General features: G+C 37.3%; 1 protein-coding gene across 1 annotated transcript; it reads right to left on the bottom strand.

Annotated features, from left to right (window-relative positions):
* Positions 1-1,226: 1,226 nt before the first annotated feature.
* LOC147832502 (uncharacterized) lies at positions 1,227-9,672 on the bottom strand. Its single transcript, XM_087295565.1, has 2 exons — positions 9,611-9,672; positions 1,227-5,717 (listed from the first exon to the last, which is right to left on the bottom strand). Exon 2 carries the CDS (start codon positions 3,110-3,112, stop codon positions 2,306-2,308), a length of 807 nt encoding a protein of 268 aa, XP_087151691.1. The 5' UTR covers positions 3,113-5,717; positions 9,611-9,672; the 3' UTR covers positions 1,227-2,305.
* Positions 9,673-18,015: the final 8,343 nt, after the last annotated feature.

Here is an 18,015-nt window from a genome sequence, read left to right as displayed (position 1 = left end):
TTCTCAGAGATAATTAACTTCAAAGGGTTACCCAATGTTTTGGGATGAAATGAAGAGAAAAAACAGTTCCCCAGTTTACCAGTCACACCTGAATGATTAGACTTAAAAAACAACACCAGTAAGGGAGAGGGATGTGGGTGTTCTGGTTGTATTCTCCAGTCCCCTCTTCCAGATTCCAGAGTCTTTTATGGTTTTATTGCAAGTTATAGTTGTTTAGGTAAAATCCAGTCTTACAGACAGATAAAAAGGCGCACGTATGTCCGTGTTAGGGAGAATGGCGCAGCAAGCGTGTTTCAACACCCTACAGAGTTGTTTCCTCAATCACCAAAGGGTTACCTAATACCCTTGAAGAAACCGGCTCCACTCGCAGATTGTAAAACCGTGCAAATGTGTTGGGTGTCGCCCAGCCCGCAACTCTACAGATGTCTGTTAGAGAGGCACCGCGTGCACGCACCCAAGAGGATGCAACGCTCCGAGTGGAGTGTGCACGCACTCCCGGGGGACACGGCTCACCTCGGCTCAGATAAGTGAGTGAAATGGCATCCACAATCCAGAGGGATAATCTTTGTTTCGATATGGCACTTCCCAGCTGCCAACCGCCCAAACAGAGTACTGAGTATGGTCCACATAGATGCGCAGAGCGTGAACTGGACAAAGTAAGGAAAAGGCTGGGTCTGCCTCCTCCGTGGGTAGCGCTTGCAGGTTCACTACCTGATCTCTAAAGGGTGTGGTAGGAACCTTGGGCACATAACCCGGGCGGGGTCTCAGGATAACGTGAGAGTAATCCGGCCCGAATTCCAGGCACGAATCACTGACCGAAAATGCCTCCAGGTCCCCGACCCTCTTGATGGAGGCCAACGCGACCAGCAGAGCTGTCTTCAGGGACAGAAATCTTAGAGATACTGATTCGAGTGGCTCAAAGGGATCTGTGCGCAAACTAGTGAGAACGAGGGCGATATCCCAAGAGGGCATGAGAGGGGGACGGGATGGATTAATTCGCCTAGCACCACTAAGGAACCAGATGATGAGGTTATGCTTTCCCACGGTGCCGCCAGCTACCGCTTCATGATGAGCGGAGATGGCAGCCACGTAAACCTTGAGAGTGGAGGGCGACAGCCTGTTCTCCAGCTTCTCTTGAAGGAAAGAGAGCACAACACTGATCTGGCAGTTTCGGGGGTCTTCGCACCATTCAGTGAATAGACTCCACTTCAGGGCGTAGGCGCCTGTATTAACCACCGCACTAGGTAGGTTACGTAAGTCTTCCTCGCATCTAGGGAGCACACGTGGAGGTTCCAAAGATCGGGGGGAGGGTGCCAGATGGTACCCTGTCTAAGAGAGAGTAGGTCCTCTCTCAAAGGGATCCGCCAGGGGAGGGCCGTCGCAAGGTGGGAGAGCTCTGATATCCAGGTCCGGTTGGGCCAGAGGGGCGCAACTAGCAGAACCTGTTCCTCGTCCTCCCTGACCTTGCACAGTAACTGCACAAGCAGGCTCATTGGGGGAAACGCATACTTGCGCATGCCCCGAGGCCAGCTGTGGGCCAGTGCATCCATGCCGAGAGAGCCCTTGGTCAGGGAAAAGAACAACTGGCAATGAGCATTCTCGGGGGAAGCAAACAAATCGATCTGGGCCTCCCCGAATCGCGCCCATATCAGCTGAACAGACTCAGGGTGGAGTCTGCAAGGCGTATCTGCTGCCGTGAGAGCAAATCGGCTGCACAGTTGAGCGTGCCTGGAACGTGAATGGCGCGCAGCGATTTCAGCTGCGGGTGACTCCAGAGGAGCAGACGGCGGGCAAGCTGAGACATTCGGCGAGAGGGCATACCCCCCCTACCGTTGATATACGCTGCCGCCACCGTACTGTCCATCCTGACCAGCACGTGTTGCTGCTCCAGCACCGGAAAAAAGCGGTGGAGAGCAAGGAACACTGCCAATAGCTCTAGGCGGTTGATATGCCAATGCAACTGGGCACCCTTCCACAGGCCCGCAGCTGCATGCCCGCGACACACAGCCCCCCAGACGTGTTGGAAGCATCTGTTGAAACAACAACATGGCTGAACGCCTGTCCTAGAGGCACACCGGCCTGTAGGAACGAGGGGTCGTTCCCAGGGCTGAGGGCGCGGCGACACAGCGCAGTAACAGAGACTCGGTGTGTGCCCGCGTGTCATGTGGGACTCGATCGTGAAGCCAGTGCTGGAGTGGTCTCATATGGAGTAATCCGAGCGACGTGACGGCGGCTTCGGATGCCATATGCCCCCGGAGCCTCTGAAAGAACTTCAGTGGGACCACTAGTTTGCTGTCGAGCTCTCTCAGACAGTCCAGCAACAGGCGCGCTCTCCGGAGAGGCGCGCTACCATGGTGACCGAGTCCAGCTCCATCCCGAGAAAAGAGATCCTCTGCACAGGGGCAAGTTTGCTCTTTTTTCGGTTGACCTGAAGCCCCAACAGGCGGAGGTGCCGGAGCACCTTGTCTCTGTGCATAATCAATTGCTCCCACGAGTGGGCTAAAATCAGCCAGTCGTCGACATAATTGAGTATGCGGATGCCCGCGAGCCGAAGGTGCGCTAAGGCACCCTCCATGAGTTTGGTGAAGACCCGCGGAGACAGAGATAGCCCAAAGAGGAGGACCTTGTATTGCAACGCTTGACCTTCGAACGCAAACTGCAGAAACTGACGGTGGCGTGGAAGAATGAAGACATGGAAGTACGCGTCCTTTAGGTTTATGGCTGCAAACCAATCCCGAGGACGAACGCATTGGAGAATGCGCCTGCGAGGAGCAGCGAAGGTGGATGGCTCGATGTGCGGAGCGGGCTTACAGTCCCGCCGATAGATGACACTACCCATCGCATCCGACTGCTCTCTCATCGCCTTGAATTCCTGGGTGAACTCACCGACGGTGTCGCCGAACAGACCAGCCTGGGATATGGGCGAGTCAAGAAAGCGAACTTTGTCGACATCATGCATATCGGCCAGGTTTAGCCAGAGGTGGCGTTCCTGGACCACTAGTGTGATAAGTGATGCGAAAGCAGAGGGAGTGAATGCCCAAGGGAGTAATTGCACGTAACACCTAGACCACGCGAGAGAGACATGAGTCAAATGAGTCATTGAATTTGACATGTTTCCACCTTACATGCAACTTTTGTAAAGCACTTTGCTGTGTCCAAATCCTTGCTTGCAAAATATGCTTTAGAACGCTTAGTTTAAACAAATATGATGAACGCAATCATGCATGTTGATCTGAAGAGTGTCGCTCCCGCTCACCGAAAACCAGGCTGAATGTGCTGCGTGTGTTGTGTGCGTCCGTTCCCGAGCGACAATAACAAACGCCTGACATTGCCTGTCCGTATTCCTCAAAGTTGTTTAGAATAAAATGTTTAGAGATCCCTTTGATGCACCCCTTTGATGCTTCTTACGTCCTTGTCGCAGCACCAGTGGCACCGAAATTCATTTGCTGATTTGATCTGGTACATACCGTTTTCAAAGGTACTGATGCTATAATGGCACCGGGTTTCAGTACCTAACCCTAATTCTTGCAGTGCATGTTCTTTTCTGAGAGGTCAAATGGCCCAGTCTGTTATGACTGGTCTACTGCTTAACACTAAAATGAATAAGTGAGGGCATTGCATTTCTAAATTTCAGATCAGAAGGCTTTTTCTGCACTTTTGTCTACAATTAAATAAACATTAACAATAGGCTCGCTTGAGATAGCCAAAATCTGCGCAGAATTGATCACTGGTGATCACTGCAGGATGCATGGCGGTTAGAAATGTGTCTGAGTTGCGTTCGCCTCGCTCTGATGTCATGCTGACGTGCGCCAAAAAACTCCCACAACGTCTAGCTTGGTTTGAGCAGTCGGCAGCAGATGCTCTCTAAAGACTGCACCCACCAAAAGCATGATGGGAAATGACTGGGTGACGACACAGTTGAATGCTTATTGGATAAGGTTGGCAAATGACATCATATTCTATATCTTGTTTTTACCAAGGTTTATACCTGCCCTGCCTTTGTTGAATACCTTTGTTTGTATTTTCGTTGATAATAAAAAAAAAAATTTGATAAAGAGCACATACATATGGTTATTTATTTAGATTTACATACAAACAAAAACAAAACACATCTTTTTAAAAACACAACATGACCTATCTAATCTAAATAAATGTTACTAATAAATCATTAGGATGTGCATATGCTGTATTTTTTTCTCTCTTAGTTTAAAGTTTTGTTTGTTTTCATTTTTGTATGTTTGTGTAAATTTATTATTGAATGTTTATGCAAAGTCAATCCAATACATGCATATATGCATACACACATGCAAAGGTAATCTGACTGCTATGTCATAATGCCTCATCTTTGTGTGGTTTCATATGAGAAGTGTAAGGTGGGTAGTAAACAAAACACATACATATGTATGTGAAGTCAAAAGTCATTTTTATAAACATTTTCAATTTCATTTTCAAAAATGTCCTACAGTCTAATAGTTTTTTTATTCTGGAGAAAATCTTAGGCTGGAGTAAAAGCAGATTATATAGGCCCAATAAGCATGTCAATATAATAAGCCCCTTAAGAATGTCTTTATGTCAAACAAACATTTGTTATGACCTGTCACAAGCTGTATAGGTTATTTATTTTGTCATTCTTTGAACGTTCGATTAAAATACAGATTTATATTTAAAATACACCCTTTTAAGTAATGAGCTGTTCATCTTCTGTGATTGTGACCATCTTTTTGTAAAAACAGTGATATTTTTATTGCATCCACTCCCACATTAAAAAAAATAAGTAAAGTAATTTAGGAATACTGTAATGTTTTAAACTATATTACAAAAATAGCCTATTTAAATTATTTAGTTGCCCTGGTATCACAACAACTATAAACACAACCCAATACTGAAAAAGCATGTTCAAAAATGCTATTATATTTATTTTAAATCACCGTAGTATTTGTTTCATGAAGTCATTCGTCCACAATAAAAAAACGTGAACGTGATGCCACTGGTGACGTTTCCAGGCAAAACAGCGAGATTCCGGAAGTGTCCGACTTCTGATGTATTTTTTGAGCCCCTCTTCTTACTGCAGCTGCCTGCTCTCGTCTACAATGCAATCAAGGCGAGGCACACCTCAAATGAGCCTAATGGTGTTGAGTGTCCTTCAGATGTGCATACAAAGTGAATTTATATTTTAGCATAGGAAAAAGCAATTTCTGAGACAGGCCAAACTCTTCCAGGCTTCACTAACAACTTCTGTGAATGAGAGTCAAAGTCGACATTGTTTGCAGACGGCCAGTGAAGACCAAAGGTTAACATCAAGCTAATTTATTTCAAACCTACATAGGCATGACTGAAATTTTCAATGAGTCATTTCACAGTTGAGAATCAGTTCTTACTTTTGGGAGACAATATCTCCATTTATCAAGTCCTTTGATCTTTGGAACTTTACAATCACAATAAAAAGAATAATTGGGTGCTCTAAATGTTCTTCATGGACTCAATAATGCCAATAAACTTATATTTGGTTGTTTTATTCTTTGCTTTCCATATGAGGGTTCATATGAGCACAAATTGTCACATGTCCCATGTCATCTATGGCATTTTTTTTTTAAATGAAGCTGTTTTCATCAAACATGGTGTGAGGTCACATAATCACATGGGCTGAATAATGAGAGCAATCAAATCTATTGTGTTGCCTTCATGAGTCAATGCCATCTGACATCAGCAGTTGCATCCTGAAGAAAAAAAAAGAAAAAAAAAAACGTTTACAGATTGATCAACACATTGTTGAAGGTGAAGCAATTATTTTTTTATTGAACTTGACTATTTTGTGAGTTGTATGAAGACCTTTGATCTATCAATCTTGTTGCATTGGGTTCAACGAGTTTAGCTTCATAGCTCAGATGATCATTTAAAACCAACAGAGAACTGGATGAAAATCACCTTCTCCAAGTTCAAGGTCATGCTGCTCTAGCATAAAAAGTGTGATTTACTCTCTCCAGTTTGAAGGAGAGCCCTTGCCCTAAGGTGGAAATATTCAAGTATCCTGGGGCCTTGTTCATGAGTGAGAAGCTCATTGTAGAGTCACTGCTTCTCCGCATAGAGAAGAGATCATTAAAACAATGACTCAGGCTTCTGTTTTGGATGCCTCATAGATGCTTAAATGGGGAGGCTTGTCCCAACAGTAGGAGGCCCTGGGGAAGACCCAAGACATTCTAGAAGAATATTGTGTTTTGGCTTGCCTTGGGATCCCCTGGAGGAACTGGAGAATGTGTCTGGAGAGTGGTGTCTGTAGTCTTTTGGTGAGACTGCACATGCAGCTCCACCAGCCCCAGATAACAATCAAAGCACTGTATCCCTTTAACTAACCCACCAAGAAAATATATGCAATGCATTTCATAACTCCTAATGTCGCTAGTTAATAAACTCAATGCATTTTTTTTTCAACATCCCATCATTTCTTAAATATCAATCTCTACCAAATGATTGATATGTCTGTTTATGGTAAAAGTACCAAAATTAATATATACAATAATATGAAGTGCAATTTATTTTTAAAAATATTAAATTTATTTTAAAAATTCTCAAAATAAAAAAATGAATACTAAATAATCTTTATTTTTTAAAGTATGCCAAAAATATTTCAGATTTTTAATTAAGATGTTTTCTTGTTTTAACATGTTTAACCAACAATGCTGTGTGTGTTAAACATTATTTAAAACAGTCATTCTTTATAACAGAAATCCTTAAATATTTGCCTCCTGTGTATTTTTCCCCAATTTCTGTGTAACAGAGAGAAGATGTTTTTAACACATTTCTAAAGACAATAGTTTTAATAACTCATTTCTAATAACTGATTTATTTTATCCTTGCTTTGATGACAGTAAATAATATTTTACTAGATATTTGTCAAGACACTTCTATACATCTTAAAGTGATATTTAAAGGCTTAACTAGATTAATTAGGTTAACTAGGCAGGTTAGGGTAATTAGAAAAGTTATTGTATAATGATGGTTTGTTCTGTAGACTATCGAAAAAAAAATAATTACTTAAAGGGGCTAATAGTTTTAACATTAAAATGAGTTTTTAAAAAATTAAACAATTAAGACAGTATCATACTGTGAAAATGTCCTTGCTCTGTTAAATATAATTTGCAAATATATAAAAAAGAAAAAAAATTTAAAGGGGGCTAATATTTTGACTTCAACTTTTTATTTACAAAAGATCTGTCTGGTTCTTAAATCTGATTGGCTGATAGCCGTGCGATATTCTGAAAATAACAGCACTCAACCAGCCTCTTCACCCTTCAGTATTACTCCACCCACATACAGCTACAAGCAGAGGACACTCTACATTTTGACAAATATTTCTGTTGTGGGACAACATTTGTTACAGCAGACTAGTTCAGTTAAAAAAAAAAAAGAAAGAAAGAAGAAATGCCCACATGTGGTTGTTCTTATCGGAAAAACAACAGTAATCTGGTAATGTTTGTGTTACTCTGGCTTTTTGGGGATAATTATTGTGATCTACAGATTGTAACAGAGTACTGGGAAATGTATCTAGACTGTTGGCATATCATGCTGTTCATCCTTATAATCTTACAATGTCTGCAAAATCACATGTTTTGTCATCACTTTAGACATTACACTAGAGAATCATTCATATGATAGCTCTAAAGTGATGTTGGTGAAGTAGCAATAGTTTCTGCTGTTTTGACGTCAGCTGCAGATGTGAATGAATGGCGGAAGAAAGTAATTCCTCATATGAAAGTATTTTTAGACTGTCGACTTTTATTTTCTTTGTTCTGGAAACAATTATGCTGTTGAACTGTTGTATAAATGCAATATCACAATCATAGCAGTGCAATGTGGCTGTATATTGTCACTGGAGAGACAGCCATATGGTTGTATATCGTATATATCCCGCATTGAATTTCTTTGTCTTTTTAAAATATTTCCCAAATGATGTTTAACAAAGCAAATAAATTTTTACAGTATGTCTGAAATTTTTTTCTTCTGAAGAAAGTGTCATTTGTTTTATTTCACCTAGAATTAAAGCGTTTTTTTTAACACCATTTAAAGAATAAATTATTAGCCCCTTTAGGCTATTTTTTTCCCCAATAGTCTACAGAACATACCATCGTTATACAATAACTTGCCTAATTATCCTAACATGCCTAGTTAACCTAATTAACCTAGTTAAGCCTTTAAATTACACTTTAAGCTGTATAGAAGTGTCTTGAAAATTATGTAGTAAAATATTATTTACTGCCATCATGGCAAAGATAAAATAAAACAGTTATTAGAGATGAGTTATTAAAACTATTATGTTTAGAAATGTGTTGAAAAAAATCAGCTCTCTGTTAAACAAAAAGTAGGAAAAAAAAAAAAAAAAAAAATATATATATATATATATATATATATATATATATATATATATATATATATATAGTGGTGTCAATCGATTATAAAAAATTAACTAATTAATCGCACCTTTTAAAAAAAATGATCACGATTAATCACATTTAAAATACTGAAACTTGTAGATTTGGCTATTCAAATGTAAAATTAATGTAAACGCAAGACAAAAACTATTTAAATTCAAAATATAATTGTTTTTTTTTTTAATTAAAATTCAAAATATAATTGTTTAATAGAATTTTTTGTTAACTTGTAACAGATTTCTTCATGTAAACAACATACCTACAATAAACCATCAAGATCCTGGCTTGACAGCCATATTTATTTAAAAAACTAAAACACAGGCATGTTAATGGTATTTAAATTTCAAAACAATCAATGCCAATAAAGAAAACATTGATTTCCATGTTGAATTCTAAGTGGACTGCAAAAAAATGCCAAAATACATGAATTGCAGATATGGAAAATGAAAAATTATTATAATAAACTATAGAATACAAACTGTTGCACTCATTGTAAAGTTTTATTGCTGTGAGTTGAGAACATTAATTATAAAGTAGAAACAATTTTGCCTAATCCTCCTTTACATTCATCCAGTTGCTAAGAGTAGGCGTATCCCGCAAGTGCACAGAGACTCCCAAATGCCCACAAATGAATTTTAATATCTCACAAACCGGTCGTTAGATACATTGCACACCCCTCTCCCCCGCATCCCTCCTAGCTCTTCAGGTAGCCTATGTCGCGCGTAACTCACCCCCACCGTCCTTCAGGTACGTCTCGCGCGCACACGCCCCTACTCAGATTCGTTGCTCACCCCTCAACGGGCCTGACGAAGACACACACACAACACGCTGCAGACGTTTTGGCCCCAACGGCCTTCCATACTGAAGCGACTCCCCTCAGATTCAACACGCATGATCATGTTCATCAAATTTGCTTAAACTAAGCGTCCTAAAGTATTACTTTATTTCACAAGGATTCTGACACAACAATGTGAAACACGCTTTCGTTGTGTTTAATGAGGAAACACGCTAAACTTGGAGGGCTCATGCTGAAAGGCAGAGTAATGCCCTGTCTTTGACAGCTCGCGACTTCACCAGAGACTTTCTGTGTATTTACATAAGACACCAATACTCCGATTTTAATATGATTAAGATTATTCTCTTGTTAAAATTCTACTGTGTAGCCTAAGCAGTGATTTTATTACCTTAATGGAACACCGAGTCACGAAATGCAGAGTATTTTCTTTCTGTTCCCCATGCGGTATCTACGGAACCCCGGAAGGGACGTAGTGGAGGAGAAAAAAAATGGGTGGGTGAAAAAAAAATAATGGGTGAAAGAAAAAAAATGGGTGGGAGGAAAATATATATATTTCTAAGTTTTTTGCGTTCTCTCGCAAAGTTTTGCGTTCCCTCGCAAAGATGTTTTGCGTTCTCTCGCAAAGATGTTTTGCGTTCTCTCGCAAAGATGTTTTGCGTTCCCTCGCAAAGATGTTTTGCGTTCTCTCGCAAAGATGTTTTGCGTTATCTCGCAAAGATGTTTTGCGTTCCCTCGCAAAGATGTTTTGCGTTCCCTCGCAAAGATGTTTTGCGTTCTCTCGCAAAACTGTTTCTCCACAAACACTTCCTGTTCACTGCACTCACGTAAACCCTCCCGTTTTTGCCGAAATTCTCCCGTATTTTACCATTCTATCCCACTTTCTTTACATTACTGTGCGTATGCTACCTATGAACCAGTGAATGCATGTATAAGCGCTGACTGACAAACGCGCTTCGTACAATAAACTGATCCCAGATCAGCGTCTGTACACGCCATTTACAGAGGAGCGGGTGAATGTTTAAACAGACAAATACACTGAATAATATGAAACATCTCCGTCCTGCATGTTTTATTTTAAACAGCTTATTTTCTCTTAAATGAGCACAAACAGTTTCTAAAGTAATGGACTGCTTTCATTATAGATCTGTGCATTCTTACAGAGACACTCTGTTATCAAACTAAACAAAACATGAGATTCATTTGCTGCGCACTTGTTTGATAACAGAAGTGTCCTTTTAAATACTGCGGTCAAGCCAGCCGCGGTTCGGAAAAACACAGTCAAGCCAGCCGCGCTTTATATTTAGGTGCGCGCGTATTATTATCATTACGGTAATGTCAGCAGCCACACAGAGAGCGCTCCACAGAGCACCCATTTCGCCCAGAACAGAGAGATGATAACGAAATATAAGTTTATTCCCCTTTCCTCCCACGTATGCTTTATTAAACAATTTATTAGCTTTTTTGACTGTTGTTATTTTAAGAAATTGGTTTCTGGGCTTACCTTTAATTTCCTCAAGTTTATCTTTTTGCTTCAAATGATTTTATAGCAGATCAAACGGACAGAATAAATATACGATTTCTAAATACACAGAATGCGTTTCTACTTCTCCTAGCCAACTACAGTACATTGCAAATAAGGTTAAATGCAATTTTATACAACGTGCCTAACCTCAGAAAGTGAAAATAATCATGAAGTAGTCCAACATAGCATTGTTTAAGTTACTAATCCCAGATAGCAAAATGACATAATTTCAACCTAAAATCAACGTTTTGTTTTGATATCGAATCCACGTTGATCACCGACGTTGATTCAGCATCGTTTTGCTCATCGGGGTAATGTTGAAACGACGTCAGGCACTCCATTCAAATCTAACCTGAAATCGACGCAATTGGTTACTTACCCAACGTTGAATCGATGTTGACTTTCAGTCGATCGAAACGACGTTATAGAATCCACACATTTTCAACAGATAATCGACTTAATTGGTTTGTCTATCTAACGTTGAAATGATGTTGATTTTAAGTCGATTGGAACAGCATAGAATCCACACATATTCAACATACAATCTATCCAAATGATTTAACGTCGAAATGAATGCTTAAACAACATTTTCAACGTGAATAAATACATAATACAGTTTTAAAGGATACATATTATAATTTAATCTGCATATATGACAAAACACACCACAATCTGTCATCATTTTTTTTATTTAAACAAATATACAGCAGTAATCATTCGTTGAGAGCATACATTCATTCAAAACTTCTATGCACGCAGTACAAAGTCAAAACCATTTACTCAAACTGTAGAATATTAAATACATTTGTCTATTTGTGTTCTAATTCAACATGTATTTTAAGATAATTTAGGTATTGCAGTATATATGACAAATTAAACACCACAATCTGTCATAATTTCTTCATTTTACATATATTAGTTCTGTACACGCAGTACACTCAAACATACACAGAGAGAACATTTGAATTATAGGTTGAATTCGATATATAGACAAACAATTTTCTCAAGAAAAACATATTTTTAAGATGTGCATAATAAAATGTACTATGTGTGTGTGTGTGTGTGTGTGTGTGTGCGTGCGTGCGTGCGTGTATATATGTGTGTGTGTGTGTGTGTGTGTGTGTGTGTGTGTGTGTGTGTGTGTGTGTGTGTAAAGTACATCAATTGTATTTAGCATTATTGTAGCAAAACTGAGCACCAGTGACAATGAAATTTGTGTACAATATTTCAGTAAAGTCATGAAGAAAATATTTTTAAAGTTGCAAACTTTTACTTGATTCTTTCTCTCAATAATAAGTAATAAGTCACAATAATAAGTAATAAGTCACACCTTCCATGAATACAATTGCACAAATCAAAAAATAAGAAATAAACTCAAAGTTTCATTTTATTTATTGTACAGAAGATCAGTAACCTTGTTGACATGTATATTATTGTTGTGCAAACAAAATATGCAATAGTTGCATATTGCCTGAAAATGTCATACGAAATAAAATGTTGAAAATAAGCTCGTTACATTAATAAAAAAAACACTATTTATTTATTTTTACATTTCCTTCAACAATTTTCGTTTACACCTTGCATCTAAATGTGTTTCTTTTATCCACTTTCAACCGCTTATCTAACGAGGGAGAATAGCTTTTTTTATCTTGTATTTAAAGCCGGGCTCAAATACTGGAGTTTTAGCCCGATTTATACCTCCGGGAATCGAAGAGGAAGTATATATATAGCATTATTTTACCGTGGTAAAGTGGGACATTTCTTGGCAAATTCGTAATGCTTCAATTTGTTTAGTAATTAAATTTCAGTTATAAAATACATTTAAAGAATAATTTGACACTTTCTATTAGTGTCTGCGCCCGCTCCGTCTCCCACAACCAAGTAATTTGAATTAGTGTATAACAAATACCTAAAATACCTTAGAAATAAAAAGAAGCAGGTTTTACGATCAGACATATTTTCAAACCAGTGAACCCCTGTAAACCTTTCAGTCTAAGGATCCAGTAAACGAATGCATTCAGTTAAGTTAAAAACGTCCGGGATACAGAGAAAGATTTTAGATTGTGTGTGCTATCTGAAAATAAGTATCCTGTGAATGATCGAGGGGCACGTTTTACTTCATAATATTTTCACGATACACGTGGCTCACCCAGTTTTTCTGATGCAGGCAGAGTCTCTTTTCTGCCTACTGCTTTTTAATACTAAGATATTTTCTTTGAACTCTAAATGTATATTTTCCTGCCATGGGTTTCTTCATAAACACTCCCTCGCCTGAACTTGCTGTGATCGAGAGACTGAGAAATGAAAGCATGCAGCAGCAAGGAAAAATCAGATGCTAAAGACATAATCTTAAAAATAATAACTTATTAAATTGTTTACAAATATAAAACTGAGATTTGTGATACAATTACAGTGGAGCATTCATTAAATCCTTATTTTTCTAAATTATAAGTATAATTAGTGGAGGGGTACAAACAAAAATATAATTTGTGAATTTTTTCTTGGAAAAAATATATTTTTGAAACTAACTTCGTTTGCTATAATTTTTTATTTATTTTTAATGTATCTTTCGTTGATCAGTTATCAATAAACAAGGATAATTAATAACACTTGAGATGATGTGCTTAAAAACAAGTCTGCTATATATGTGCCAAAACAAGAATTGCAGTGAGATTGTGTTGGTTTGTTAAATAAATTATTGAACTAGCCTGAATAAAATGAAAGTGAAACATTCACTGTTTCAGAGAAGCCTATAATAAAGCCTATAATAGTTTTCACTATTAATGACAAATCTGAATAAGCAGGAGATGCTTTGCAATGTATTTGCAGCACTGAGCCCATTACCTCGGCAGAATGTGTTGGCAAAACAAACTCTGTTGAAAGAACAGAAAACTTAGAAACTCTGTGTGAGAATGGAGATATAAATAAATAGCTTAAAGCCCTTTAATATTCTAGAAAAGGTAGTTAAAATTTGCAGAACCAATGATTGATCTTATCCGTCTGTGACCCACCCATAATTAAATATGAAGCCTATTTTTTTATTACCTGGCCTGTGCATTAACAGCAGCCACTGATATAACCTAGAAATGATGAGCTCATATTACACAGTGCATCCACTTGAGGGGAATTGGTCATTAAGATGGGGGAAAATTAAACATACATTTGCAATGGTGCAGTGAGGTGTAACAGATATTGATTGTCATGAACTATGCCAATTATTAACCCACAGTCAGATCACACGAGAACATGCAATTTTTTTCTTGATAAAAACCTTTATTTGTCATAAATGTGCCAGACTACACGATCTGTCATCCTGTGACGTCTACAACGAGCATTATTTCAAAGCAGTCACAAATATTACTATAACAGTATTTTTATCTCAAATTAAATTTGTTGTTTTTTTTTTATCTTATTTTAATTTCAATTAACACTGATGCTTGCAGACAACTTACTACATTATTTAAAGGCATTCGTTAGAATAGGATCAAACTTATGATTCCTTTTTAACTGGGGCGTAGCCACACCTAAAAAAAGATGCAGAATTATATGTGTATAGCCTTTTCCGCACTCAAGCGCGTGCACAAAATTTGCACCAGCAAAAGTAATGATTATATATTTGTTTGTGATGTAAAAGTTTATTTAGGCCAGTAGGCCTACTAAATGCAACATGCAATTTGAAATAGATTTTTACAAAAAAAAAATTCCTGCAAGTTGTATGTAAACTTATAACTTAAAATGACTTAACTTAAAATTGTCAGAGTGAGTGTCGAAGTGTTTATTAAATGAAGAGTCATGGTGTCTTTAAAGTTTTCTGATAAACTTTTATGTTTCCTTTTTAAAATTAATATATTTTCTTTGAAATCTAAATGTATACTTTTCTGCTAATGTTGCTATTCCCTTGCCTGAACATGAAATGAAAGAACATCAGCAACTGTGAAGCAGTGTGAAGCAGAATAATTAATTAAATCCTTATTTTCCACAGAACAGAACAAATCATCCCCGCACAGTTAATAATTTAGCTAGAAAATATAATTCATATGTTTCTTGGAAAAATATATATTTTTTAAATAAATTTCGTTAGCTAAAATTTGTATCTTAATTTTTATGTATTTTCCATTGGTCAGTTAACTACTAGATAAAAAAGAATAACGTATAACCTTTGAAGTGAAGTGCTTCAAAACAAGTCTGCTATAGTCCTATGCTTCAGCGCCAAAACACTAGTTGCCGTAAGATTATGTTGGTTTGGTAAATTAAATAATAATCTAGCCTAAATTAAAGTTACATATTTACAGTTTCAGAGAAGCCATATTAAACTGTTACTATTAATGACACATTTAAATAAGCAGAACAGGCTTTTATTAGAACAAACTCTGTTGGAAAGATGAGAGCAGTGTCGCCTGCAGCCTTACGACTGTACATTGCACATGTGCATACCAACCATGACAGGGCGCAAATTAACACCGCTTATTTATTTATTTATTTATTTATTTATTTATTTATTTATTTATTTATTTATTTATTTATTTATAAATAATGTAAATTGATTATTAAACGGTATACACTACGATATATTAATAAAGCAAGAAAGAATGAGAATAAATAGTGTGTGTTTGTGTGTTTTAAAGTGTGTATGTACTTGCATGGTGGGAGATGTAAAAAACATACTTGATTAAACGAATTAAATTGTAATTGACATGTGCAACGGATGGTTTTGTCACAAACAGTAACAAACAGTTGAATATAGGCTTCTTTGAAACTAAATATTTCACTTAATTTTATTTAGGCTAGATTATATTTTATTGAACAAACCTGGGGTGCGTTTCCCAAAACCATCGTAAGCCAACTAGACTCAAGTTCCGTCGTTACAACCATAGTTTGTTTATTAGCCGTTTCCCAAATCCGCCGCTCCAACGAACACTCGCAAACAGCGTCGCAAACTTGAGGACACGCAACTACAGCTCTGGAGCTAGTTCGCGACACAGTTACTGGCTGTGTTCTATTGCCACTTTTCCGCCATATGTCCTATTTATTTAGAACACTCTAACATTCAAAGTTGCCATTATGAAAAGTAAAAAAGCATTAAGGGCATCTCTCTAAGGTGTAATTTGCTTTCAACCTATTCTTACAGTTCAGTTTTAGCGATCTTCATGTTTACATTTGTGCTGTCTTCGCTGTGCACTTTGAAAACATTGATGTCATTTTGAACACAGCCTCATGGCGAAAGCTAAAGGTGACCTATTTAAAAGCGGAATTTATGTTACGTTTTCAAAGCTTGTGAAAACAAAAAGCATAAGTTAATTATTTTCATTTATAGTAGGTTGTTTATTGAGTTTCTAGATGACATGAGCCTGCTGGTTAGAAATTTCTGCAGTGGTTAACGTGTTAAATTGTAAAAGTAGACTTTTCAAAAAAATAAATAAACAAAATCCTACTTATTAATATTAATAAGAATTATCATCATAATCATAATCATCATCGTCATCATCATCAATAAAATTATTAAAGTCTGATTTTTGTCATTTCTAATAAATAATAAATATTACATTTCATTTCATAATAAATAGACTCATTATTTGTTTTTATGATTTATATGATATTAGAAAACGTGTTAGCTTTTGTGCGTGATATGTTTTGGAATAGAATATAACTAATGTTCAACTTCTCAATAATATTAGTAAAGCAAACCCTATATGTGTATGTGCCATTTACATATATTTCAGTTAATATGGAAAGCTAGTGCATGTTTTTACCAAATCTAATATTAGATTGTATTTTAAATGTGTGTGCGTGTAAAACAATAATTTTCACAAAGAAGTTATGGGTTCTTCTCTAAAGAAGCAGTTACTTCACCCAGTTTAGAGCATCATTATGGGGGTTTTACGTTATAACTAACATGGTTCAAGCCATGGATCTGCAACAGAGAAACTATGCGTTTTGGGAAACACTCGTTGTTACATTATTCTTTTTCTAAACTATGCATACTATGATAGTTCAGCCGCGAGTTATGATGTTATTTGGGAAATGCACCCAAGCTCAACAGTAATTTTCAAGATTTGTGCCATGTTGTTTAAATAGCAAATCCATTTACACTGCTTTGTGGACTCATAGGTGTGCCATTCTAAAAAGGTAGCGTGTTAAGGTGTTGTTAACGCCCTGCTATTTTGAGGAACTAAAAAAAGACTTTTCAATAGACCAGCTGAGAGCAGATCTAAAGTCCAGCAAAGTCTGTTTGTTGTGCGCCTTAATTGCATACACATTGTTTTATAGGATTTAGAGCACTATGCAAATATCTTTATATGAAAACAATTAAAGGAATAAAATATTACAACTATTACATAAAAAACACTGTCACCATGCTTTCATTTCTGGGTCTTTTTTCAGTTTATTTACTTGCTTTTGTATAATGTTATTATTAGTAGTAGTAGTATTATTTATATGCATATTCATATACGTTTTATTAAAACAAAGCTTAGATTTGTCCACCTGTCGGGTTTTGGACCATAGGACGTGTGTTTGGATAAAACTCATTTTTTGAGCACACTTCCTTATAATTGTTCACTTGTTCGTTTGCTGGAAATTAGAATTGAATTTAGAAATAGTTTTGAAACAAATATTAGAGCTTAACAAACAAAACGAATTATGTAAGCTATAATGGATGTCTTCAATTGAGTGCGTACAACACCGCTCCTTATCCACGAAAAAAAGGAGTAAAGGAAAGAGTTAAAGTAAAGTAAAAAGCCTAAATGGAGGAAGCTTGTTCTTTATCAGATGGTTCAGATGGTTTATTTAACTGTTAATATGACAACATGTGGAAAGGTTCAAGGGGTATGAATATATTTAGGGCACTGTAGCCCAGGCTGACTGCAAAGCAATTTTTTAGACACTTTGAATAAGTAAACTAATATTCTTTTTTTTCTGCAGCCAGTATAGAAAATTTAACAAATCCACTACCATAGCTACACGAAAGTAAATATATTATTGTGCATTTAATTATCTACAGTTTTACAATAAGGCACGTTCAGTGCTGGCACGTCCATAGAGGTGACCTTGGCAGAATAGGCAAAATAGTGAGGGCGGCGTCCGCAACAAGTCGTTTGCCTGGAGCGCCAATGCAGCTTGCTCCGGCCGTGGCTACGTTTCAAAGAGGTATATGATCCCTGTTAAACCACACAGGACAGACAAGTAGCCTACTGTATGTGGAAGGCTTAAAATGTGAAGTATTAGCAAAAACAAAAATAAATAAAAAACGGTTTCTTATTTGAAGTTTTTTA

This window comes from Danio rerio, chromosome 19 (genome assembly GCF_052040795.2).
Source record: "Danio rerio strain M-AB ecotype USA chromosome 19, GRCz13ab, whole genome shotgun sequence".
Lineage (NCBI taxonomy): Eukaryota > Metazoa > Chordata > Actinopteri > Cypriniformes > Danionidae > Danio > Danio rerio.
This window is presented reverse-complemented; position numbering and strand designations above follow the sequence as displayed.